This window comes from Rhea pennata, chromosome 32 (genome assembly GCF_028389875.1).
Source record: "Rhea pennata isolate bPtePen1 chromosome 32, bPtePen1.pri, whole genome shotgun sequence".
Classification (NCBI taxonomy): Eukaryota; Metazoa; Chordata; class Aves; order Rheiformes; family Rheidae; genus Rhea; species Rhea pennata.
The window spans coordinates 612115-639169 of record NC_084694.1 but is presented as its reverse complement, the minus strand read 5'-3'; the positions used below and the strand labels follow the sequence as shown (position 1 = coordinate 639169).

Sequence of the window (27055 nt, the reverse complement as noted above, 5' to 3'; positions counted from 1 at the left end):
GTGGCGGTGGGGAAAGGGGGCGTGGCGATGGGGAAAGGAGGCGGGGCGCGGCGCCCGCGCCCGCGTGCGCGTGCGCCGCGCGGTGGGCGGGAAGCGCCGCGGCGCGAGGCGACGGGTAGAGCGGCCGCGCGGGCGGAGGGGTGAGGGGACGTCCTGGGCCTCCCCCCCCGCTCTTCTCCTCGACTCCTGCCCCGGGGCGGCCTCACACAGGGCGCTGCTTTCCCCTGAGGAGAGGTCCTGGCCCGGGGCACCTTCCTCCCTGCGCCTTCCCCCCGGGAGAGACCCCAAATCCCAGCCCCGGGGCGGCCCCCATCCCGCTGCAAAGCCGGGAGCAGCATTTCCCTGTGGGAGAGACCCCCAAATCCCAGCCCTGGGGCGGCCCCCATCCCGCTGCAAAGCCGGGAGCAGCGTTTCCCTGTGGGAGAGACCCCAAATCCCAGCCCCGACGCGGCCCCCATCCCGCTGCAAAGCCAGGAACAGCGTTTCCCTGTGGGAGAGACCCCAAATCCCAGCCCCGACGCGGCCCCCATCCCGCTGCAAAGCCGGGAGCAGCGTTTCCCTGTGGGAGAGACCCCCAAATCCCAGCCCCGACGTGGCCCCCATCCCGCTGCAAAGCCGGGAGCAGCGTTTCCCTGTGGGAGAGACCCCAAATCCCAGCCCCGACGCGGCCCCCATCCCGCTGCAAAGCCAGGAGCAGCGTTTCCCTGTGGGAGAGACCCCAAATCCCAGCCCCGACGCGGCCCCCATCCCGCTGCAAAGCCGGGAGCAGCGTTTCCCTGTGGGAGAGACCCCAAATCCCAGCCCCGACGCGGCCCTCATCCCGCTGCAAAGCCGGGAGCAGCATTTCCCTGTGGGAGAGACCCCAAATCCCAGCCCCGACGCGGCCCCCATCCCGCTGCAAAGCCGGGAGCAGCGTTTCCCTGTGGGAGAGACCCCAAATCCCAGCCCCCACGCGGTCCCCATCCCGCTGCAAAGCTGGGAGCAGCGTTTCCCTGTGGGAGAGACCCCAAATCCCAGCCCCCACGCGGCCCCCATCCCGCTGCAAAGCCGGGAGCAGCGTTTCCCTGTGGGAGAGACCCCCAAATCCCAGCCCCGGGGCGGCCCCCATCCCGCTGCAAAGCTGGGAGCAGCGTTTCCCTGTGGGAGAGACCCCAAATCCCAGCCCCCACGCGGCCCCCATCCCGCTGCAAAGCCGGGAGCAGCGTTTCCCTGTGGGAGAGACCCCAAATCCCAGCCCCCACGCGGCCCCCATCCCGCTGCAAAGCCGGGAGCAGCGTTTCCCTGTGGGAGAGACCCCAAATCCCAGCCCCGACGCGGCCCCCATCCCGCTGCAAAGCCAGGAGCAGCGTTTCCCTGTGGGAGAGACCCCCAAATCCCAGCCCCGACGTGGCCCCCATCCCACTGCAAAGCCGGGAGCAGCGTTTCCCTGTGGGAGAGACCCCCAAATCCCAGCCCCGGGGCAGCCCCCATCCCGCTGCAAAGCCAGGAGCAGCGTTTCCCTGTGGGAGAGACCCCAAATCCCAGCCCCGACGCGGTCCCCATCCCGCTGCAAAGCCGGGAGCAGCGTTTCCCTGTGGGAGAGACCCCCAAATCCCAGCCCTGGGGCAGCCCCCATCCTGCTGCAAGGCTGGGAGTGGTGTTTTCCTGTGGGAGAGACTCCCAAATCCCAGCTCTGGGGTGGCCCCAGGCTGCTGCGAGGCTGGTAGCAGCATTTCCCTGTAGGAGAAGCCCCCTCAGCCCCAAATCATAGCCCTGGGGCTGCACTTGCTGCTTCCTACCTATTTTTCCTAAGGAAAGACCCCTTCTTTGCATACCTGTGCTTCAGTCCTATTGCAGTCCCTCAGCGTATTCCAAGGTAGGGCTATAATTTCCACCCTTTTTCCCCTACGCAGACCCCCTCCTGCCCATCCACCTTCGGTTAAGAGGTTCTCCCCAGCCCTCTAAGCCTGCCCCAGGGTTTCAGCGGCTGTCACAAAGCAGGGACCTACACTCGTATTTGAAATGGAAGCCAGGATACTTCTGGCTACCTCTCTGATAAGGTGATAAGGTTTGTGTAGGGGCTGCTGCACCAGCTCCAGTCTTGGTTATGGGTTTGGTAAGTAACATCATGTTGTCTCTGTTACTTAACTTACTCTTTTCCTCTTTTATTTAGGAGTCTTGTTATCTTCTACTGCTGCCTTTGCACTCTTGAGTTTTGCTCTAGGTGGAAACCAGAGCACGTCTTCTAACCGGTCACCAGCGTTGGTGGTCAGCATGGACCAGTACCACTTCAGTGACGAGAACACCATTCATTCGGAGATGCGTCTTTCTGGATTTCCAGAAACTCAGGGGCTGAGCTGTAGTGACGCTCTCAATCACGATTTATGCCTAAATACGAAAGACGTGTCGTATATGGGCCTGAGCGGCTTAGATATGGTTTCAGGCCTTTCAGCTGCAGATATGGCCAGTGATGCTTTGGAGGCCAATTTAAATGGACTCTCCTTGTATTCAATGAAGGACTGTGATTCTGTTAAGCTCCTTGATGAGTCTGACTCACAGCCTTCTCTGCGTGGTGAGTACACTGGACTTTGCTTTCCCTGTTGTTTGGAAGGGTATCTCACAGATCAAAGCAGCCGGAGTTATTTAGTAGTTTTATATAGGAGGAAGAGTCTGTTACGTGGAAGTTTCTTTGTGGTAAAAGTAGCAGATGCATTTTCTTTTTAAATCAGTTTTAGGTTGCTGTCATGTAAGCACTTCCAAAATGTTTCTTGGTGCCTTTTACCTGTAAAATGCTATTCAAATTGATAATGCTGTAGAAGATGGTAATAATTATAATATTTCTCTTTCACAGGAATTTTGCTTCTGCCCTATTTTCTTAAAATTATACCCTAGATAGGAATATGTTTTCTTCAGAAGTTCTTGCAACCTGCTCTTCAGCTGGAAATGGAAAATTTGGAGGCATTAAAATGACAGATTTGCTAAATATGTTGCTAACATCTGTATTACCAGATTTCCCTGAAGCAGAGAAGAGACATTCTGTTTATTTTTTTTTGCATTTCAGATTCTCTGTGAAATGGATTAAGCGAAATGGGTTTTTTCTAGGTCTGCCATTAAAAGTCAAAAGGAGAGTGCCTTTAGTAATACACTGTTCTTGAGGGAATGGATAACTTAATTGCTAATGTATAGAAAAGCACACAAAATTTAGGTGATTTGAAAACACAAATCCAAACCCATAACTAACAGCACTCAAATAAGAAAATTAGACTTTCTCTTAGTAACTGAGGCCTACATTTTTACTGATTGACAAACTAATAGTTGCGAGGGATAATAGTTCTCCCTCTCATTTCTTACTCTTAGGTGGGAAATTTTGAACTGTCTCAAAGTCCAAGCTGATGGGAAGCACCTGGTTTGTCATGCAGTTAGTCATCTGTCAGCCTTAGATAAAATACAGTATAGTTCAGTTGAACAAAATGGTTTGTAATTGTCTCTCTTTCGCCTCCCCTTTTCGAGGAAAGGGGGAAAAATCTGATAAAATTCATTACCATCACTGGTCCAATTAAGAGGTTTGAAGTAGTAAAGTATGTTGCAAAATGCCGGAGCCTGTGTGAGGGTAGAACATCAGGTTTTTTATCAAAATCATAGAAATAAAGTATTTGCAGAGCTGCAAATTTTAATAGTTGGAGCAGATTGTACAGGATTTTCATTTCATTTTTATGCAGATAATCAGTCATCAAAAACCTTGTACCAGCATTCTCAAATAGAATTATGAAAAGAAACAGTTTTTATTAGGAATAAAGTGAAAACTTTGTCATCATAACCTACGGATATTACTTTCTCCCTCTGTTTAGAACTGGGGCTTTCCACACTTACAGGATCTAAGGAAGTTGAACACGGAGGCAGATCCAGTTCTGGTACTGCAAGGAAAGGAAAGCATCAGCATAGCTCTCCTCAGACCTCATTCCTGGATTGCAGTCTGTGTGGGAAGGTGTTCAGCAGTGCCAGCTCTCTTAGCAAACATTACCTGACTCATAGCCAGGAACGGAAACACGTCTGTAGAATCTGCAGCAAAGCTTTTAAACGGCAGGACCACCTGTATGTAGGCATTCACCATTAAAAATGTATAGAGTTGTTATGGTCTGTTTCACAGATGTAAATAAGACTCCCCTCTGTAGTACTTTATTTTCCAATTTCAGTCGGTGATAGAAGTTACAGTGCTTGGTAGTCTTTGTTGGTGTTCTTGGGCTAGCAAACACTGTATTACAAAACTATTTCACTAGCACATGCAAATTAACTTTGAATTTTCCAGAGCAGGCAGGTGCAGAAAAGGCCTCAAATGCACTCATTTCTATCCATCTGCAGAAGAATTGTAATACTGAACTGTATAATAGAAGTTCAAGTTTTTTTTCTTTCTGATGGCTGTCTTAGGGAAAACTGTATTGGTAATGAAAGTTTGCAGTGGGCAGTTAAGTTCAGATTTTGGCAGCCAGTGTTTCAGGAGCTGTTGCAGTTGAAGTTTGTTTATTCATGCAATGGCTACGTAGGATCCTACACTTTCAAGTACTGTAAAGCATTTAGTATTAACTCTGAACAGTTTTTGAAACACCGAGTCTTCAGCTATTTATTCTAGTTCTGCTTTTTGGCAATGGCGGTTCAGGGCTAAGTAAAACAAGTGTGGTGCATCAGACCGGAGCAGGTGCCAGCAGTCTTACATACCTTTTCTGTCCTGAAAAGTGGCTCTGTGAAATGACATGTGGAATTTTACTGTCACAGTTTTCCATTAACTTACGTAACATGCTTAATTTGGAAGAGTTGGATTTTTTTTTCCTCTCTCTACCAAACTTAGCCAAATTGAAAGACAGTTGGGACCAGATTAGGCCCTCCCTTTAGTTTGTCTCGATTGATATCTGTGTGGATATTTGCAAGTATGATTTGGATTATAGTCTGAAAATGCTATGATTGTAACAATGCACCTAGAGACAGTATTTTGATTGTGGCAGTTGTTAGCTGAGAATGCATAAAAATCCAGTTCTGACTTAACAGCATTCTTCCTGAGTGTATGGGGGCTGATAGGTTGAAAACCTCCTCCTAGATTTTAGGAGAATTTATGAGATTCCTTTTGAATGGTTTTTCTGGAGATAGGCCAGTGATGGTGATAGGCAGGGGAAGTCGGGCTTTTCTGCTTCCCGGAGTGAAAGGTAATTGGACTGCGGTTTAGTGAACCTGTTATGAATGGAAGCCAAATTATGCTTTGATTTATATCCTGTGCCACATCTTTGACTTGAGTAGAACTGTGCTAAATAAAAGGAGTGCAAGAGCTGCGGTAGTTTAGATGCATAATGGCTTCGTTTTTCAGTTGGAAACTTAACATGCAAAATGTGCCTCTTCTTGGTTATCACAGGAGTGGGCACATGTTGACACACCAGAAAACAAAACCTTTTATGTGCTTAGAAAAAGGCTGCACTAAGAGTTACTGTGATCACCGTTCGTTGCGCCGGCATTACGAAGTGCAGCATGGCTTGTGCGCCTTGAAGGAGACTCCTGATGAAGATGGCGGTGACGAATCGCTGCTTTCTCACAATAAGTTTATCCAAGCAGGACAAGGCAGCGTGAGGCCTGCAGAAAGACTGACTGAGCACTTGGAGTCCAAGTCAGATGCTTCTCCACCCAACAGAGACCTACTGAGATGCATTGTGAACAGCTTTGTAAATCAGAAGCTTCCATCAGCTACATTGTCCTCTGCAGAGCACACACATACTGATTTAACAGACTCGTGGCAACCCTGTTCCTCTTCAGCCAGCCAGGTCTCTTGCGTTGCTTCGAACAGCAGTGGACTTGTCGAGGCTGCAGGTGATGATATATTGAAGGACCACCTTCCTTGCCAAAAAAGTGCTGCTGCTTCTAGTGTGTATGCCATAATAAATCCTGGTAATGTGTCTGTAATCACACCAGGTGAGAACGTAGTTACGAATTTGACGGACAGATCCTTGATTCCAGAGCCACAGTTCCCCCTGGAGCCCACAGGGCTCGAGTATTGTCCTAACAGCGCTCTATCTTTTCCGATATTCGGAGGGCAGAAGGCTTCTGCAGACTCTCACCAGTTAAGTGGTAATTTTCAGTGGATGAGAAACGTGCCAGTCTGTGCTAAAAACAAAAGGAATAGTGTCTGCGTTGTTCACAAGCCATCTCTTGTAGCTCAGGATGTTTCAGAGGGGTTAGCTGGACCTTCCCACGCATTCTCAGCCTTTCCACAGACATATGAGTGTCCGGATGCTTTATCATTCACTGTTGCTCCTTTCAAAGCAGAAGAGGAAGCCTTGGGTGACTCAGCGCTTAGCTGTTCTGAGGAAGGCTTTAGGTCAGCGAGAAGCCGTGACTCTCATCCATGGGAGAACTGTGGGGAGTTGAATTTCCAGGATGTTCAAAAGCAGAATGCGTTCCAGAACGAGAGCAGCCCGTTAGTGAGGCAGCTTTTCATGAAATCTCAGGAGTCTGTCATGAGCCAGGAGCAGGTGCAAGTGCAGCAGCACCTGTTCCAGATGATAACCAAATCTCAGCACATTCTGTCTCATGCCCAAATGGTGGCTCCATCCCAGCTAGTGACCTCTGAGGCTAAACACGTGGCACCAAAACCACTCCAAACAGGATTTCAGCAGCCACCTCACTTGACTCACCTTCTTCCAGAACCAACAGAATATGAAGGGTCTTCCACATACCTGCAAAAGAGCATAACCCAGTTTCAGAAGAACATTTTATCTGATAATGAGAAAAGAGGACAGCAAACAGTCCCTACTTTTCAGTCCCTTCAGCCAGGACCCTTGAAAGAATGCGTAGGATTAAAAGATGCCTCTCTTTCTAGCCAGCTACAGCCTGCGGTGCATGACAATGCCATTGGATACCATTCGTTTGGGAAGTCAAATCAGCTAGAAAACAAGACTTCTGTAACTAACAGAAAAGAGAAAAATAAAGCCTGTAGCAAAGAAGCGCGTGGAAAAACGCAGATGAGCGTTGGTGGAAAAACGCAGATGAGCGTTGGTAGATCTCGACGTTTGCCTGGTGTCCGTAAGGAAAAGCTGAAATTTGACGTGACTTGCGCAGCCTCCCCGAGTCAAGTAGCTATGGCGTCCTTCTCGTCGTCCGGTCCTCTGTCAGCGCCTGTGTTCAGGGAGAAGCCCAGGCTGACCATTTTCAATAGGATTCAGGTATGCTCATGTACTCTTTCTTCATGCTTAGTAGTCTGTTGTTTGAATTCTTAAGTGACTCAAATGTTCTTTATTAGATTGAAGCATACAATGTGAAGGTATAGTGAAAAGGTTTTATTTTTTTTCTTTTTTAAAGTACAAATACTTGTCAGTGACCTATTGACCATAAAGTACGTGGAGAAGTTAATTTTATTACTTTGGAAAACAAACCCAGGGATTTGCTTTGCAGTGAGTTACTGGAGGAGCCTGGAGTAGAACGCGGGACGCCTATCTCCGAGTACAGTGCCTTAGCCATTTGTTGTCTTCCTGTGCTCCTTTAACTGTTTTTTATTAGTGTTGACAGCTTTAGATTCACCGGTAATAATGCTTAGCACTTACATGGCACTTTACGCATCTGGAATGCTCTAAAAACATTAACTAATTAATCCAGAGCCAAAGGTTTAGAAATTATTTAACAAGATCAAATCTTGAGATATTTAGTAACACGATACATAGCCTTTCACCTAGCTTTTTGGTTTGGCTTGCGCACAGGTCGGTAATAATCAAAAGTCGCTAACATCTGAGCGTTTAGCCGGCTCAGTTCTGCCGTGGCCACATGTCGGCAGAACTTGAACTACTTTCTCAATTGGAAGAAATTGGCATCTGGTTGCCTGTGTCAGTAGGGAGATCAGGAGTCAATCTAAATGAACTTCTCACCTTTAGTGATAGTCCCTTGAGGTCAAAGTCGAAATACGTTAACTGAATGGGGTTGTGTAAGCTTGTGTTAGTGATATATATTCTGTGTCTGGTTTGGGGATTGAGTATCTCCAAAGCTTAGGGTTGGTGTTCTTACACATACACACGTGTATATGTGTGTGTATATATATATATACATATATGCATTAAGTTAGACTTTATTCTTATACACAAATCTGAAAACCTTTTCCTCTCCCTCAAGCGTGACTCTGTTCCGTGGGGTTTGCTGCCACTTTTGGTGAGGTTGGCCTCCATACCTCGGTGCAAGAGGACTTAAGGGCAATCTCTTCTGTGCTGGGGTTAAACCAATTCTGTGTTACTCTTTTCCGGTTTCCTTTCTGGATATTTGGAAAGGCCTCTGTACTCTGGATGTTACTTTAATTGTCAGGGTGAGAGATCTGATGGCTAGAGGAGTCTTAAATTTGCATCCCTCTGTAACTCCAGGAGATTTCAGGAGCCTGGACTGTATATGGGGCTTTGAGTCCTCCTCCTGTTTTCAATTTCCTGGTTGTAGTCAGGGACAAGAGGTTATTTTCTCTGTACTGGTGAGATAATGACTAGTTTTCTTAAGCAGTGGCCCATCTTTCTGTCTCTCTCTGTCTCATACCAAAGTCTACGTGAGCATGAGAGCCATCGAGCACGGACGTGTGTTTCAGAGAGCTGTGGGATGGGGAAGTTTTGGGAGTAGTAGGCAGGCAGGAGATGTCCCTGACTGCCCAGGGTCTCGCCGCTCTGCTGTGAGCTGCAGCTGGGCAGGGCACAGAGTCCCAGAACGACCTGACAGTGTGGTTTTAGCAGGCTCTGACTTCATGCCAGCAGCAGCTGGGGATTTGGATCAGCCAATGCTCCCTGCACCACTGGAGCTGTGTTGCTGGTCATGTGGCAAAACTGTGGCATGGAAACCGTGTGTGGCTGAAGAATCAGAGCGTGGCCACCCCTGCTTAAGCAGCCCGTGGTGGAAATAATTCCATCTGATATCTGTGTTGTGTAAACAGGGATTCATGTTTGTGTGTGTATTTACAGTGTGCACATGCATATCTAAGTGTTGCAAGGAAGATTGATTAATGACTGTAGGGATTTATGAGATCTGTTAATGAGTGTTGCTGTACTGTGCAATGCGAATTGTTATTTTCATGGAGAAAACTCAGATGTTCCATTTCTTCTTTAAACATGGAATGACTTTATTGTAAAGTTTTACTTGCAGACAGAATAACATCTGGTTTTGATTATTGCTTCTTTAACTGCAGGGTGGAAATATCTACAGCCTTACTAACGCAGTAAAGGAAGAAAGTTTGTCAGCGGAATGGTAAGCAGATTACATTGAAGTTTTGAGGGCTTTTTTTCAATTATGTTTTAAAATTTGACTTTCAAGTCTAGCTTCTAGTGTGTATGTTAGCAGTTAGTCAGGTACATTTCTTCTCCCTCATAGTTGAGATTTAACATATCCCTTTAATTTGGCTAGCTTTAGATTGTGCTAATTAATAGATGTGTAAATTAGAACCACAAGACTTCCATAAATGTAATTTCTAACTCTCAATCAAGAAAAATCATGCAGCAATTTAAGCATAAGAGAGACTAACTTGAACAAAATGTTTAAGACTATTAAGGATGTAATAAAGAATGACTAGGCCTGTTTTTTCGCATGTTAAAATAATAAAAGGCCAAAGGATCACCATGGAAGTAAGGAAAGGGAAAAATCTAGTGTACTATTGAGAGATTCACCTAATTGAAGGGTTTCTGATCAGCTGTGGTTTATGCTTTACTCTCAATTTCATGCCTGGTGAGTATCATATCAAAAGAAATCACCGCTCTGCCATCTTATCGACCTGTCTGCGTATCTCACAATTTACTGAATGAGAAAGTACGCTGCTCCTTGAAAAAAAGATTTTGGAATCTATGTTCTTCTGAATATTGGTGAAGTTCCTGCACAATCTGCAAAGAGCTACCTTTTCTGCAGTGTTGCCGACCATCATAGATAAGGCAACTGTTGTCAGGCATGAAGAATCACATCATTCTTTTTTGGCAACGAATGAAACTCATGGTTCCTGGTTAGCCACATAAAAATACTTGTCTGTTACCGCAGGCATTAGCAGTCTGGCCAGTCTTTGATTTCCATATCAGAAGAGGTTCCAAGGATTAGCTAGGCTATAAAAATACCAGTTCTCCCAGGGCAAGGCAAGAAGTATGATGGTGTTGAAGTTGTAACTTTTTTTGCTTTCTTTGTAGCATGTATAGAGAAATTGATCTTCAGGACTTCTGACGTCACCTTTCATAAATGCTAAATTCACAAAGGGGAGTAATCCACAAATAATGCATTTTCCATTAATGAAACTAGATATTGCAGAAATTCCATGTTGTATTAAATTCATGGTTTCTAAAGAAAATGCTCCTGGACTTCTTAATGCAGGTCATTCTTTTTCAAAATCGTGATAAATTTTTTTTTAAAAAATATCTTTGCAAATAATACTTGTATGTAGCTGTTAATGGTTACAATCCATGTAAGTGCTCAAAAGAGGAGGCATGTTACTGCATCTCTTACTTAAAGCTTTATCTTTATAATGCTGGTGATTGACGTCCCACTGGAGATTTTCCTCTAGTTAACATGTTCTGGTAAAAGAACTGTAGAGGTTTCTCAGCTAGACATGAAATGAGGCTCTACAGAAGGAAAAACAAGCAAGTATTTAATGTTGATAGTAACAAAACTAATGATAATAAAAAAAGGTGTTCAGATCTATAATGGTAATTTTCCATCCCTTTACCTTGATTTTTCACTCTTAGTAATAAGACCAGTGGTGTTCCTGCAGATGGAGGCAAATATGAAAGTGGTTTTCTTTGCAAGAACTGCAGTCAGCTGTTTTATACTGAGAAAGGACTGGAGAGCCACATGTGTTTTCACAGTGAGCAATGGTATTCACCAGCAAGCAAGGAGGAACAGCAGGTAAAGGGAAAGTGACTCCTTCAGTGCTTATGATTTAATAGGAATTTGAATTAAGGTCATAAGGATTCTTTAAAACCTGCCTGTAGTGTTTGGGGGTAAAAGCTCTGAAATAACCTTTTTTCCTAAAAATTCTGATGAGTAAAAGAATAGGATCCAGAATCACGGTACTACTGAAAGCTCTTCAGTTGATTATTACATAGAGGACGCTCTTGAACAGTTGCACTGTTTTTAAATCTTTTGCCATTTCCAGTAATGTTTCTTGCTATACAGCTATGAAGTATGAGGGGAAAAAAAAAAAAAAAAAAAAAAAGCCTGACTGTTACAGCAGACAGTGCAAACTTGGGAGCTCAGTTTCATAAAAATTAGGATAAGGAATTGGTAAAGTAGAGCCTGGAACAGAATCCTTAACTAAATTATGTTGTTTTTAAAGTAACTCATTCAGTGTAGAGCATCTTAAAACAATATTATCATCGTTATGTATATATTGGAGAAACATTTTAAGTGAATTGAAAGAATAGTTTGCAAAGCACTTTGACATCCTCAGGTGAATGATGTCAGAAGATACACCTAATATCCTTATTTTTGTTTGTGGGAAGGTGCACAATGCAGAAAATATAAATGCTCAGACACTGTTGCCCAAGCCAACAGGAGATGAAAACAGTCCCTCAAAAACTGAAATGCGTGTAGAAGATGTACCAGTGGCTCCTTTGGTGATTCCTGTCTCGGTACCTGTGACGGCTACAAACCCACAAGCAGGCAACGAAGTGAGTCACAGTTGCGTTCTTAAAGTATTTTAATGATTTAATAATGACATCCTGCTTACGCTAACTTCATTGGAATTGCTTCTTTGAGCAGCTGGTCATGAATGTGTGAATTTCCCTGGCTTAGCCAGCAGAACGTGTTTGCATGTGTTATGGCTCCCCTAAATCCCCCAAATAATAATTCAAATAACACTACAGTAATCAACTTGATTTTAAAGGCTCCAGGGTCTGTCCCTGTGAGAGTAATTGATTGGAAATACTTTAACCCGTTAGTCACTTTGAGTTGCATGAAACTAAAAAACGATGTGAGAAGTATCAACAGTATGCTGAAAGACAGATATTTGGCATTACAGTCTAGGAAAATACTTGGAATTTTACTAGGTATTTTAAACACTTTTAAGACTATTTCAGAAAGAAGCCTTTTTCTCTCAGCTCTCCCTAACTACAAAGAAACTTGTAGAGGGTTGTTCTTAACAGTTCTTGTTCATGAGCGTGTCTGTCGACTTACCTGGAGCTGTCTACATGAGTAAGGAAGGGCTAGAGCAGAGGGTCCTTTAACTGCACTCTGTGTGTTTTGGAATTTGATGCTCATTATAGAGCTCAGAATAAGAGATCAGGAAACCGACAATCTACAAAAAAGCCAGAGGTGAAACAGATACAGAAGAAAGCTTGAAATTACGTAGGATTTGTATGTTTTTAAGTGCCTTAGACTTGTTATGCTTGTCTTCTGTGACAAACAGGTATTTGACTGTTTGTCTGGAATTGTTTGTCCAGGTTAATGAAAAGGAAAGCCAGGATGTGAAGGACCTCAAAGAAAGTTTGCACCAAAAAAAGAGGAAGAGGCAAACTCGGCCAAAATCGCTTTTTATCCCGCCTCCACCTTCTTTTGAAGTACAACCAGGGACGGGAGGATGTTACCAAAGTAATCTTCGTTCACCTGTGTTCCTGGTTGATCATCTCCTGAGAGACTTGTTCCAGTGCTCTCCTTACACTCCACCTCCAATGCTCAGCCCAATACGGGAAGGATCAGGGCTTTATTTCAGCACTCTCTGTTCTTCTGCTAATGGTGATCCCAACCAGCTGTTCAGTACTGTATTAGGTAATAAAATTCTAACATGTGTACTTAATATAACTAGAAAGGAGTCCAGTTGGCTATCACTCATTCTACAGGAACAGAAAATTGACCTGCAGTCTTTTGTGCAGTCATTTATTCCAAGGTAAACAGATTATAAATTAAAATAGCATCCACTGTCCTGTAGGATAAATTATGAGAGAACAATTATGAAGTGGTTTGCTCAAATGAGAGTGTGAAATAAGGATAAAGGACAGTCTCAGCTGAGTGATTTTATCTTAAGCATTTTTATATGTTTTTAGACAGAATGGACAGAGACTTTGGATTTTGTCTTGTGAAGGATAACACCAAGATCAGCATTGAGCCGTAAGTTATGATACAATAATTACACATTTTCCAAATATTTCATATTATTCTAATGAGAGAATTGCAGTTTTAGGAACCTAATCTTTGGTTAGTTCAAGTATGTGGCTGTGGAGGCCTTTTAATATTCACCTTCTCCCTCCCATCCCTTCATGAATCTATCACTTGGCTGATTCTGGTGCATCACTGCTAAGATTAATAGCGTTTTTGGCTAGATGATACCAGATGCTGGCCAGAACAAAGTTTCAAAAGAATACCCAATGCTATCCCAATGAAAAGTACGGCTTTGTGTTACGTGTCATGTGTTAGGCTAGTGTCATAAATGAAAATTCCTGTCTCCCTCTCACTCTACAGGATGTTCAGGCGTCCTTTTTTTATCCTTAGCCATAGGCTTCTCTTTATTGGTCTCAGTGTGAACCATGCACTTTGTGCCAGGTTTGAGGAAGGGAGAACAAACTTTCTCAATTGTGTGGGAATGGAAGCATTCCAGAGAGAGCACAGTAATTCTGTTGGTGCAAAGAAGTGACCGTGATGAAGAGATAAGAAGAACTAGTGATGTTTTTCAGGGAAATTTGTGCATTGTATACAGACCGTATTTACTGTGCCCAAACCTTACTCGTTCATGTATACCCTCTCCTTCCTCGTGTGTGTGTGTATAGCTGCATGCTTAATATGATGTATCTATTCACAATTAATTTCTTCCTCACCTCTTATTTCTTACTGCTTTAGACACATTAACATTGGAAGTCGATTTCAGGCAGAGATACCAAACCTGCAGGACAGATCATACCTGGAAAACGATGAGCAGGCAGCCTCGTTAGTGTGGAAACCCTGGGGAGACATCGCAACTAACCAGGAAACCCAGGACAGAGGTTTCTTCAAAAATTCTCTTCCAAAGTCACCCTCAAGATAGTATGGTTAAAAATTGCCACGTTTTTCTTTCTAGCTGTTCACACTTTATATTCTCTCCCTTCTTCTCTTGACCTCCTTCTCATATGGTAGCAGCAGAGGAAAAGAAATTGCTTAGTTTTGGTAGAACTGGAACGGTAAACAAATAATAACTGTTATGCTCTCAGTAGCATCTTCCATGAGAAATGGTCACAGACATCTGCATTTGTCCCAGTTCATCTGCAGTGACCTTGAAAGAGCAGAAATTTGTCCCTGGGTTGTCAAAGAAAACCATAAGATAGTGACAGCTATACCCAAATAGTCAAGACCTCCAACCTTTTTCCTTGTGTTTTATTGGCATCCAGTTTGACTGTTGCACTTGCTCTGTTTTCCTTCTCAGTGTCTTTTTGTTGCGCTTTTTCTTCTTTCATTGTGGAAACTGTATTGTTTTTTGTTGCCTTTGTAGTAACAGAACTGCTAAACATGGCCTGCTCCAGTGTAATGCCCGGTGGAGGAACTAACCTAGAACTAGCTCTGCATTGTCTGCACGAAGCGCAAGGCAACGTTCTGGTGAGAAGCCGCAATTTGGTCGTAATTAATAGTGGACTGGGTTGGGCTTTGCTGGTGGTGTGAACTGTCAGCCATTCCATGTTTTCTACACATATTCCACAGACTGGAATTTGGTCTCTTTGCTAAGCTTGCTGAAGCACTTAAACATACAGCTTGCAGCATCCTTAAATGCTGCCTCTTGCTACTGTCTGAATTAATGTATCTTGGGATTACGGAACCTATCATGGTTTATAAATAAGAGCTTGTTTTGTCTGTTGTAAAACAACGTTGCATATATTCTCCAAATTGGCACATAACTACCCTGAACATTGGGAATGAAGGAATTGCCATATTTGATAAAATCCGAGGTCTGTTCTTGATAAACTTCCTGTGTTTGGCAATTGCAACATCACTAGGCACTCCTTGCTGAGCAAATGCTTCCGGTACCGGTCCCAAGGCTTATTTTAGTCTCCAAGTGTGTTGGCTTTGCTTTTTACCTGTTGAAGAAGGGATATAACACTTAAAGAAAATTGTATATGCTGCATCTCCACGAGGAGGCTCTACTAGCACATCTGCTGCAGCAAGGACAAGCCCAAAATGACTAGAGCAGAGAGAGAAATTTTCTCCTGAAGGTGGCAGGTGGGTCCCACACCTTGGATCTCAGATGTTTGTCAGTTTTTCTGTTTTTTTAAAAAAACACATAGTGTTCCACGAATTTCAATGGGCTGAGGTCAGGCTGCTAGAGAGCATTGTGGCTTTACACTGAAATTAAATTGTTATCAAAACACTGTTTAGTGTTGACCTGCACGAGCAAAATTTTCTTCCGAATTATAGTGGACTGAATAATTGATGTACCAAAAGAGCTGAGAGCAAGATTTGCTTCTTTGCTCCTCTTGGGGTGATTTATAATCTTTTTGTGTTAAATTGCTGCAGGAAGCCCTGGAAATGCTGCTTTTTGGAGGGCCCCAGAAATCTGAATCCCATCCTCTTGCTAATTACCGTTACGCAGGTAAATTGAAAATAGAGCCTGTCGCTTTAATCGGTGATCAGAAATGCTAACAGAAACTGAACTTGGGTTTGATTGCCTTTTGTCTACTTGTGTTCTGATTTAAAGAGTTTGCTTTAAAAAATATGTATGTGTAAACAATGATCCTAGTTCTGTGGGACTAGGAAAGTAGTAGAAAAGCCCTTCAGTTTAGCTGTTTACAATGCTTTCTTAAGTGGAAGTGCGTTGTTCTTGTATTTCAACTTGCATCTTCAACGTGGGCTGCCCTGCAGTGACACCCAATGGGAGAAGCATATTGAGATGTGGCAGTGACAAATACTCCTTACCATATTGTATTCCTTTCCCTCCTGCGTGTGTTTTATGGTGTGCAGTACTTACTATGCTGGTAATAATATTACTAATGAGTGCACTACTGTATTCAGTAATTGTTTTCTTAAAGGGGGGATGTAGATCCATGAATAGTAAGTACATTGTGCTGATTTCTGAGGAGTGACAATCCACTAGGCTTCTCGAGTGATCTAATAATTTTCCTGTTAATGTTTGTTACTAGGTTCGGATATCTGGACACCTGTTGAGAGGCAGTTGTTTAAAAAGGCTTTTTGTGTACACAAGAAGGATTTTTACCTGATACAGAAGAAGGTAAAGCCTTTAGACAGAGGTTGATCTGGGAATAAGTCTATACTGTCACTTTGGTGTTCTTGTTTTGTTCTGTGTTGATTAACCGTGCTTTGTGTATGCCAGTGACTTCCTGAGCCAGATACTTTTAAGTCAGATGGGGTAGTTTGCTCTGCACATGGCTACAACATGATCACAAAGTCAAAAACTGTTCTTGCCTTCTTTTTCAAAACTAGAATACAAGATAATCTGCTTTCTCTTTGTTTGGAGTTTCTCAAAAAATCAATGCAATAGTAGTTCAGAGGTGCAGTTTGTTTAGGTGATGAATACAAAGTGATAACAGCAAGAGTGAATTTGTAATCTCTTTTTTTCTTTTAGCATTAAAAGCCTATAATTTTATTTATTTATTTATTAACTGTTGCATTGAAAACCGATTATTCTTGATCAGGGGCTATTAGTGTTGACAGGTTTAGCACAAAAAGTAATATTTTGAGTTGTCTGTTGCCATCCTGTTCTTTGAAACATTTTCTTTGCTGCTTAATGCTTAAAAGACATCAGTACAAGACATTTATTTGCCCTAACGTGTAATTACAACAGAACAAAATACCAGACGTATTAAAATAATGAAACATTATGCTAATCAGCTGTACGACGTGTACGGATCTGCTTTTCCAGCACTACTTTTCCAGCCTTCTTAGAAGAGGAAGATTTGTTTTCTGTCTCGTTTTCTGTCTGGTTTCACAGTCATATGTACCTTGGAGCTGCCATAGCCCATGCCACTGTGATAACTGGAGAGAACGGGGGAAAAGGAAAGCAGTGATAGATGCATTTGTTGTGTATCTGACTCTTCTGTGTTCTACTACAGTATGTTCATTATAGATTGCTTCTGTTTTTCTCCTAATAGATTCAGACTAAGAATGTGTCCCAGTGTGTTGAATATTACTATATCTGGAAAAAAATAATAAAATTTGACTACAGTCGAGTTCAAGTAATAGAAAAAAAGGTCAAGAAAGACAAGAATGAGTTAGAAAAGACTGAAGAAAAGGTAGAAAAACTGCTGGGGATTTGTGTCAGATCAATTCCATAATGAAAGATGTTTCAATATTTTATGAAATGTGCAGTTCATGCTTCCCAGGGAGAGCTTGTGGCAAACACAGTCTCATTTTATTCTGCTGCTTCTCTGATAAACTTGTAAAGTTCTTCAGAATAATTTTGAAACAACAAAGCAGTATTTCATAGTTAGAATATTATACTGTTAATTACTACAATGTGCCATTAATCTTTATAGATCATATTTGTCCTTGATGTACTGGCACCATTGCTAATTTAAATAAGATAATTCCCAGCTTCTAATTACTAACATTAGTAAACCTGTTAGCATTAAATTTGTTGCTGCTGATTGTCAGGGTATTCTGTAACATGCCTACGCTCCACAAAAGGAACTGCTGGTTATGTGACTCTACATGGTTATTGCTAAAACATTCCTTGCCAGTCGGCAGGAATTTGGTTAGTAGAAGTATTTTTGTGTGTGTGTGTGATAGAAACCAGATAACCGTGTAACTTGGAGGCTTAGTAATTTTATACTTTAAACCTGTTTTAAATTGTTATGGAGAAAAGTGTTGTTTCATTTAGGATAGCATAAATATTGGGCTGTTCCTTACAAGGTCCGTGCTTCTACCCCATCCTAACAGCTGAATTAAGATGTGTGGGATTTTTTGGTTTTTGGTTTTCTTCTTCCCCAGCGATTTAGTGTTCGAAGGATTTCACCTGGGCAGACATAGGCCAATATAATTTTGTTTTGGTTTTAATATGCTCTTACTGTCTGGGCATTTTAGAGATTTTTTCAAACTGTTCCTTAGCTAGCCCACCACTGTACTACAAACCTTCCTGAAGAGAAGGAAAAATTACTAAACATTCTGATTTACAGACTGCTTGCAGCCCCCCCAAAAGGCACAGTCATCTGCCTAAAGAAGGCATGAAGATGAAGCAAAAGAGTTACAAAAAGATGCCACACAGTGCGTGGAGTCCAGCCTGCAGCCTGAAAGGATCCCCATACCAGTCTGGAAGTGCAGATGATCAGTGTGCATTTCCATGTCGAGAATGTGAAAGGTATTGGCAGCTATTAATCACTGTTCTAGAGATCTGTTCATTTTTGCTAAAACAGTTTTAAACTTTAAAAACCAACAGGGGAGCAGAGGGGAAACAGAACTAACAGCAATTTGAGGATTTAAACACGAAAGTCCCACACGTACAGGGGTTTTGGCAAAATGAAGAAATGAAGCTTTGACGCACCACACATCAAAATGTGCAAAACACAGAAAATAGAAAAAGTAGAAATAATGAAGCTTGGTTTAACAGTGTTTATCTAATTAGGAAAGGAATTACCAACCCATGTTTGTTTTCCAACCTCCAGGGTATTTGACAAGATAAAAAGTCGAAATGCTCATATGAAACGCCATCGCCTGCAGGAGCAGGTGGAGCCTCTCATGAAGATAAAATGGCCCTTGAAACATTTTAAAAATGAAACAAAGATGGAAGAAGCTCAGATGTTGACCTCCTCCAGTGGTAACTGGGAAACTACAATTTCAGAGTAGCAATGAGGTTAGTCTTCTCTGTTTAGAAAATACATAAACATTTTCTAGCATCAGAGCAGTTGTTGAGCTCTGAGGAGGATTAGACGATATGATGTTGCCCCCATTCTCCAATTTAATCCATCTAGCACAGCAATAGTTGCACCAATGCTAAAAAAAACAATCTCGGCTTTTCCTAGCACAGAAAAACACTTAACGAAGCTGCAGAGAACATTCAAGGATTTCTGGAAGAAAAGCTGAAACTTTTTGTACGTAGAATTATTTAAAAGCTTATTTGGATTTTCTCAACATTTAGCACCAATGGTTGGTGTCAAGTTTGACAAAAAGAAATGTGAAGGCAGCAAATGTTCCTCACTTATATCAACACTGCAAAGATATGTGTGTTAAATTAAGTATGCATGCCTGGCATTAAATTACAATTATGCATGGTTGAAAAAAGTATGTAGTTGTTAATGACTGTAAAATAGCTGTTGTACAAATACTAGAAGCTCTTTACTTCTGCTTTTGTTTAATTAAAGAAGTACCCTTGCCTCCATTAAAACAAACAGTTGGATGTGCTTAGCCCTCACTTTTTGCCATCGGTTTCAGGGTTTGGTGGTTGTTAGAGAGAGAATAGGGAAATCAATGAGAAATTGTCATTGTATTTAATATCTTGTTTTGCCATAAAGTGATAGTCATGCACAGCATTTCAGATTTAGACAATAACACTCTTCTGATCCATGTTTTTTTTTTAATGTGCTTTCTACATAGCTTATTAAATTGGGTTCTTGATGTAAAAGTTCTTGGACTGCTTTGCTGGTTATATGATAAATAATTAAAGCAAGACTTGTTATACTTGGTTGGTGGTCTGAATGCTGCATGCTACGTCAACGTTAGTCTTGAAAGAAGTAGCTGAGCACGTGCTTCAGTGGGTGCCGTTCCCCTCAGTCAGGTGGCAGGTGGATGTAAAGACAGATCTTGAAATGATTTTGACAGTTAAAGTTCTGCAGACTTGAGACCACAGACCAGTTGAGCCTTGGGACTGATTCAAGACTGTAGTTTCCCATTACCTCATAGTTACTTCAGTCTTCGCTTTCCAATCCAAATGCAAACGTCATTTCTTTCATCTTGCTATTACGTAATACAGCACACAGTTTATTGGCGTTTCTGTCGTGGTGTTCCCAGTAGGGTGAGGGATGGAGCAGAAGTTGCATGTGACACATTGTTCTATTTGTTCTCTCGCTGGAAAGTGCTCAGGCATCATAAACATGGTATAAGAACCGGAACGTGGTTAAACATGTTTGATCTGTCAAAAATCTTCTTAGTTATCTAGCAGATTCAGTGTTAGTATTTAAAGCACCATATCTAGTTCTGTGTTATTGCACAAATGTGTCTATTATTTTGTTTGCATAAATAACACAGCCTTGCTAAACTGCTTTGGTAGTTAAAATTGAGGTTTTGATGAGTTCCACAAAGAAAATATAATTAAGGGTTTTTTTCTCCACCAGGAGGGATAAAAGGCTGCCAGGCCATAAGACTTTTATGGCTTTGTTTTGTTCTAATTTTTGCAAGGCTGAACACTGATATTCACTCCAAACAAATCTTTATTCCAGTCCTAGTCCCAGCTCCATTCTCTCATTGAAGGAGCAATGTTCAGGTCTGGGCCTTGGTAGATTTATTCTCCCAAAGCAGAAAGGGGCTTTGCAGAGTGGGTCCAAACTCTTTTCCTTCTCTTCTCATAAGTTACGTTCCTGTATTTAATAGGGAAAATATAGTCAAAGAATCTTTTTTTTTCTAGCCCTTATGATTTCAAAGGAAACCAAGTTGCCTTCTGAAAATGAAGATGGGGCTCGAACAAATCACTGGCAGGGATTTTCTTTGTCTTGGTGTGCTGTTTGTCAGGAAGTCCACCACTTACTTGGGCTGCTTCTGTTCACAGAAATTTCAATGCTGACTGAAAAAGGAACTTTGTTGTTAACCCGGTGCAGGCTTTCACGTGCGTAAGCACAATGGTTTGGCCAAGACTTTTACTGTTTGGGAGGAACTGCGGGAAAAGTTTCAGCTGCTCCTGCCCCTGAGAAAGGCCTTCATGTGCTACTTGAACGTTTACTGTATAAACTACAGGTAGTATGCGACGTATGTGCAGGCTGGTGTTACCTTCCCAGGGTAGCGGTCTGCTGCGGGATGCTAAAAGCAGCCAAGGTGGACAGCATTCTTCTAGAGCTGCTTTGCTTGAGTCATCAGCAACCCTGCCAGCAGACAGGAAGGTAGTTTTGAGGACTGAAAACTTTAATTTAGCAGAAATAAAATTGCAAAACAGTAAACAGCAGGCTGCTTCATTAAAAAAAAAGTGCGTGATGATGTAGCACTGAATAATCTTAATTCTATACATATATTAACATACTGACCTCTGCTTTATAAAGGGTTCCTACAATTATAATTTATTAGCATATCCCAGAGGAAAATTCAGAGGTGATTTCAAGTTTAAGTTGATGTAACTTGTAGGTTTCTTCGTGTTCGTTGCCAGCAGGAAGGACGGGACGCCGTAGCTATCCCTGGGTGTTCGCTTCGGCCAGCCCTTCGTCGCAGGGCGTCCCCGAACGCGCTGTCCCAGGTGAAGTCAGGTCCACAACGCCTGAGTGTCCCCTGGGCTTCCGTCCTTCTGCGGGTATCGGAAAGCAATATAATGCGGTTAATTAACACGGTGTTTGTGGATGCATTAATATTGCTGGCACACCCGTGCTGTGTATCCGCGGGAGGCAGACATCACGAGGTGTGTATTTGTAGCGGCGGCTCAGTGCGTGTCTCAGCCTGTTCTTAACTCCAGGCTCGCCCGCAGGCGGTGCTGCTCACATGCGAAAACGCACTCAGGCGTGGACTAGGCCTGAGTCTGTGAAGCTGTTTAGAGGAGCCCTTGAACGCGTTCGGTGCTTTCATCCTGGCCCAGGCTCTGGTGTGTCCCCTGGATGGATCCAACGTAGGTCTCGAGCGCAGAGCAAATGCTTTGGGCCTGAGCAAAATGTCAGGGGCTGTAGGCCCCGCAGCGGACAAGAAAGCACCTCCTGGCATGGGGGGTGTTTACACCTCCTCCTGAGCTCGCTCTTCGCTGTGAATATTGCAGAGTGATTACAAAAACGTGTAGGCAGGAATTGGGAAGAGGGTTCGGCACCGGCTCCCACTGACGCGGAGGGATAACTGCAGTGGGGTTGCTGGACCGACGCCTGAGCGTCTGAAAGCCTGACACATCGAGTAAACACCTGATGGCTGGTGGAGGAGCTCCTCCGCATACTCTTCTCCGGGCGTGTTAGTGCAGACTTCTGTTACGAGTCTCGTTACTGTTTCTCATTGATTCTAAAAAGTCAAAGTTTTGGTGCAAGAATAGAATTTGGTCCAGGTTCTCAGGCGCCAGGACCGCCCGTCGATGTTCCAGGGTGCTCTCGCTGGCGGCGAAAGCCTGGTCAGGCAACACAGCCGTCGCTGGGACAGCGAGGTACTGCCTGCTCAGCCGGGCCACGGCCGGGAAGCGGTGCTCGTTGCTTTTCCACCAGTCCAGGGGGTTGGTGCTGCGTTTGCAGAGGGGCTCTACGATGTAGTTTTCCAATTGCTGGTGGATCTCGGGCATGCTCTCTGTTGGGTCCTTCCCCAAAAGGATGTCGTACATGCTCTGCGACGGGGTGCTTGGGCATCTGTCCTTATGAGCAGACAGCTGGCTAGCTGTTTCTCCACCCTCTGCTTTGTAATCGGAGTTCGGCGTCCAAAAATGGGTAGCAGATGGAGACTGGTGATTGAAAACCTGTGACAGCATATTTTTGACTCTTTTATGTAGCTCACTTCTCAGGGTGGGGCTCAAAAACCTCATCTCTTTGAAACGCGGGTCTAAAAAGGAGGCGATAACTGCTGGGCTTTCCAGCACTTTCTCATCCTCCGATATGCCCCAGCGGCGTGTCAGCTCTGACCTTATGTTGCCTACAACCGTCTTGATGACGCTGCTGGCCTCTTCCGACTGCTGCCCGATGGCAGCGACGATCCCGTGAATGCAAGGCATCAGAGACGATATGGATACGTTCTGCTCCTCGCGCAAGAACGAGGTAGCAATCTTAATTGTCCTCATGACTGGTACCAGGTCCTGCAAGAGCTTCCACTGGTGGTCAGCCAAGTTCTGAACGGCTGCTGTGCCTTTGGGGTGTTCCTCCAAGACGGACATGATGGCCCACTTGAGGTCCAGGAGACTCTCGCACATCTCAATCGTCGTTATCCAGCGAGACCCCACGTCCATCACCAGCTTCAGCTTGGTTTTGTTGATGGCTTCTAGCTTGCTGTTCAAAGAGCAGGTGGCTTTTGCATCCTGCTGAAAATATCTCACAATGCCCCGAGCAGTGCTCAGAGCCTCTTGTACCTGCTCAACTTCCAGCCCGGCTTTGATGCAGAGATGGAGGGTGTGAGCAGCGCAGCACAGGCTGGTCCAGCCATACGCGTTTTTCAGCTGCTGTGAATTCGCTGCTGTGTTCCGCAGGCTGTCGTGCATTACACAGAAAACAGACTTGTTGGACAGGCCAAACTCGGACAGGACAGCAAACAGCTTCTCTCCTAAATTGCCCTCGGCTTTGTTTTCGTGCACTTGCTGCGTTTCCATAACGCACCTTGCCCGGCGCCATTCCCCGTCGATGAAGTTGGCCATGATTGTCAAGTACGTCTGACTGAGCTGGGAAACCCAGAACTCCACGCAGATGACGATGGTCTGAGCCGTTTGCAGATAGTGCTCTAGGTGCTGCTTGACCACGTTGTACCTGTGCCACAACATGCTGGAGAGCTGCACGGGTGATGGGAGAGTAAAACTAGGTTCTAGGTACCCAATGAGGAGCCCAAAACCTTTGTCTTTTACCATGGAAAGAGGGTGCAGGTCGCGGAATATCATCTCGAGCACCAGCTCCAGAATCACGTCCGTCCTCGGTTCTGAGCAGGACGCGGCGTGGTACAGAGCGTTTTCTGGTGTCATCTGCCTGGACCGCTTCACAACGTTCTCCTGAGCCGCGTAGTCGGGCTCGGAAGTCTGATCGTCTTTGAGCTGCGAGAGCAAGGTGTCGCGGATGCTGTGCTTCCTCACCAGGTGCTCCCGCATCGTGGTGGTGCTGTTGTGGAAGGAGAGCTGCTTCTTGCAGACGTTGCACTCGACGTAGGCGTCTCCGAGCTTCGTGTAGTAATTCCACACCTTGGACTTGCGGCGGTCGACGTAGAGAGAGGCGCTTGTGCCGTCGGGATTGGTGCCTTTCTCCCTCTTCCTCCTGGCGGCTGGCCCGAGGTTGGCTGCCATGTTGTACGTGTTGAAGACCACGGATATCTCCTCTGAGAAGAGAAACGCAGCACAATGTAATCTAAAAATTTAACATAAGCCTCCCTTTAGGTCGTCTTTCTTTAGTCCCTTTCATTACTCTAAACCGGGGGCCCTCAGTAATGCTTTCTGATGTATAAATCTTCTCTAAAACATTTCTATGTGCATCTTTGGTAGAAAGTGGCAACACGGCTTTTAAGTATCACATTCAGATACTGCTATTTACAGCTTTCTGCGTCTTTTTGAGAAAAAGCCAAAGAAATACCCGTACCTTGCACTGTCTGAGGGTAGGACTGAGTGATGACGGGAAGAGGCTGTTCCTCTGTTACCTCCTCTTTCGGCTGCGGGTCTCCTCCGTTGTCCTCTGGCTTAACACATTTCTGCAAGAACTGAGATACTCTCGTGGAGTTTACATCTGCCATTTCGTTCTTTGCAAGAGTTTGGAGGGGGGGGAAATAAGGGTTGTTAGAATAACGGTGGTGGCTATTCAATCCTGTCATCCAGAAGCCCCTGGGAGTTAGAAGCAGAGAAGATAGGACCAGAAAAGGGTCAATTAATATATAATCTCTCTTTAAGTATTTGCTGTCAGACACCGGAAGGTGGGTTGGGTGTGACTGTGACAAGGGACGTCGTCCTGGTCTTCTGACCCAAGCAATTAAAACTGCAGCTGCTTGCACGATCAGACTGGTCTTAATTACAGCAAGGTGGCAGCAGCATCGTTAAGGCCCGGTCTCGTGCAGTGATTAGTCGTTACCTGCACGACCTGTCCTCTGCGAGCTCCGGAGCATTTTGCCCTGAAACTTTTCCAAGGTTAGGTCCTTTGAAATGTAGGATTAAACCCGCGCAAGGCAGGGAGAGCTGTAGCGGTAATTTAGTGAGGCTTTCTGTGTGATCTGCCGGGGTAAGTCTTGTCCCGGAGGGAATTTCTTTTCCTTGGAAGTTTATTATCTGCCCAGCGCCCGAGTGTTTCAGTGAAGTGTGGCAGCGTGACAGCCTAAGCAAAGCGGGCAGCGTTGTAAAGCGAAGGACGTAAAGCGGCAGTGCGTATAGTCCAGCGACAAGGAAGCCTCCTCCTCCTCCTCCTCCTCCGTGCTGCAGCAACCCTCAGGGTGATTTTTTTCCCCCAAATAGCAAAACAGAGCGTTCCAGCTCCCAGCAGCGATTCACGCCCTGAGAAATAGGGGTTTCGTCGCCATCCCCTTACCTCCCCTCTTTGTCCGGGTGGAGAGGCGGGCGGAGACGCTCGCGGCAGCTCTCCGATGAGCTGGGAGCACCGTGCACGCCGCGGCGCGTGGTGCGGAGGGCAGGGGCTGCCTGGCACCGGACCTCGAGAGCGGGAGCCCTTGAAGGCAGCGGGAGCCGTAGGTGTGTGCACTGCTCAGGCGTGCGTCCGAGTAAAGAAGGAACGGGTTATTTCGTGTATTGTTTTTTTTTAAAAAAAAAAAGCCGCGGTGGGCACTTCTGCAGGCGGGCTGGACAGCTGCACGTGCAGCGACGGCGCGTTCCTCGGGTGGCTGGGGACCCTGTTCTGGATTTTACCTCTGGAAGGAACCGCTCCTCCGGCAGCAGACACGCGGAAAAACCTGCGCTAGCGCGGTCGCGCCGCTCCGCAGCGAGAGGTGCAAAGCAGAGACGTCGCTTTTCGGGCCGCAAAGGGGTTTCTGCTCGGATCGCGCCTGCCTCCGCGCGCTCGTCGGGAGGCCGTCCTTGAAATTAAATCCCAGCTTAGCTCGCGTGGGAGCGCCGTGTCGTCGATTCCCGCGGCGGCGGCGGCTTTGTTCGCGTCTACGAAGCGCTCGGAAGAGGGGAAGAGCTGCCGCGGGGAGCCGCGTCGCGCGGCTGAGGGCAGAGCCGGCCGGCGACGGGAACAGCCCCGCTGGGCGCGCGTAAAACCTGCAGCCGGCCGCGGGCAGACGCTGCGCGGGGAGCGCGGGGCGAGCGCCCGCCCGGGGAACGATCCCGCGGGCTGATCCGCTCCGCCGCTCAGCGCTTCACCTCCCAAGCCCCGCAAAGCTGCCGGCGACGCGTTCGGCGCGTGCCGAAGTTGGTGGGGGGGGAATAACCCCCCCCCAGCAAGGCGTATCGAGGTGCACGGACCGAAGCGAAGCTCGGGGAGGCAAGCGGAGGCGGTTGCACGCTCCCGCCTCGGCTCGCGCGGGCGCCGGAGGGCTGTCGGGTGCGGGAAAAGGGGGAAAAGGGGAACTTTCACCTGGAAGTAATTCATTTAGGGCTCCTCTCAAAAGTCTGCGCTGGGAGGGAAAAAGCGCCGGGAGGGAAGCGAGGGGGACGCGCCGCCGGCGTTGCCAGCCGGAGAGGCCCTTCGCCGGCCTGCGGCAGGGCGTGAAAATAACCCCGTTAATCGCCGGCGGCGGCAAAACCGACGCGCTGCGGCGGCGGGCGCCCGGCTAGGCGGGTTTAACCCCGTGGGCTGCGCAGCCAGAACGAGTTTTCGCCCATTTATGCATCGCAAATACGACGTCTTTTTTTGGAAAAGCAGCCCAGAACCTGCGTGCCGGGGGCCGCACGTCGACCGCGGCCCACCGGAGCTGTCGGCGAGGTTTGCGTGGCCCCGGGGGAGCAGGAGCAGGCCGGGTGGGTCCCAGGGTCTCCGTGTCCTCCAGCTCCTGGGGGAACTGGGAGACCCCAAGGTCGCTGTGTCCCCCCCCCGGCTCCTGGGGGTCCCCAAGGTCGCTGTGTCCCCCCAGCTCTTGGGGATACCCAAGGTCGCTGTGTCCCCCCCGGCTCCTGGGGACCCCCAGCGTTGCCGTGTCCCCCGGCTCCCGGGGGTCCCCAAGGTCGCTGTGTCCCCCCCGGCTCCTGGAGACCCCCCAGGGTTGCCGTGTCCCCCGGCTCCCGGGGGTCCCCAAGGTCGCTGTGTCCCCCCCGGCTCCTGAGGACCCCCAGCGTTGCCGTGTCCCCCGGCTCCCGGGGGTCCCCAAGGTCGCTGTGTCCCCCCCGGCTCCTGAGGACCCCCAGCGTTGCTGTGTCCCCCGGCTCCCGGGGGTCCCCAAGGTCGCTGTGTCCCCCCCGGCTCCTGGGGACCCCCCAGGG

The 27055-nt window shown here is 46.0% G+C and overlaps 2 protein-coding genes across 4 annotated transcripts; one reads left to right on the top strand and one right to left on the bottom strand.

Moving 5' to 3' along the window:
* Nucleotides 1-2253: 2253 nt before the first annotated feature.
* Nucleotides 2254-18740, top strand: ZNF541 (zinc finger protein 541). The gene is made up of 14 exons (XM_062598196.1): nucleotides 2254-2551; nucleotides 3828-4071; nucleotides 5378-7178; nucleotides 9161-9219; nucleotides 10692-10862; nucleotides 12230-12711; nucleotides 12987-13050; nucleotides 13777-13919; nucleotides 14402-14505; nucleotides 15418-15493; nucleotides 16041-16129; nucleotides 17010-17150; nucleotides 18033-18214; nucleotides 18519-18740. Exons 1-14 carry the CDS (start codon nucleotides 2254-2256, stop codon nucleotides 18697-18699), a joined length of 4035 nt encoding a protein of 1344 aa, XP_062454180.1. The 3' UTR covers nucleotides 18700-18740.
* A 584-nt stretch (nucleotides 18741-19324) lies between these two features.
* On the bottom strand, nucleotides 19325-26065 carry LOC134152704 (E3 SUMO-protein ligase ZBED1-like). Of its 3 annotated transcripts, none has more exons than XR_009961055.1 (3): nucleotides 24276-24677; nucleotides 21084-24018; nucleotides 19325-20924 (listed from the first exon to the last, which is right to left on the bottom strand). XR_009961055.1 is itself a non-coding variant. In XM_062598286.1 (3 exons), the coding sequence occupies exons 2-3, from the start codon at nucleotides 24502-24504 to the stop codon at nucleotides 21980-21982; spliced, it is 2268 nt and encodes a 755-aa protein (XP_062454270.1). In that variant the 5' UTR covers nucleotides 24505-24514; nucleotides 25209-26065; the 3' UTR covers nucleotides 19325-21979. The 3 variants fall into 3 exon arrangements, 2 of the variants coding, with proteins under 2 accessions (XP_062454270.1, XP_062454269.1); XM_062598286.1 differs by adding an exon at nucleotides 25209-26065 and having other exon boundaries at nucleotides 19325-24018; nucleotides 24276-24514; XM_062598285.1 differs by having other exon boundaries at nucleotides 19325-24018.
* Between the last annotated feature and the right edge of the window lie 990 nt (nucleotides 26066-27055).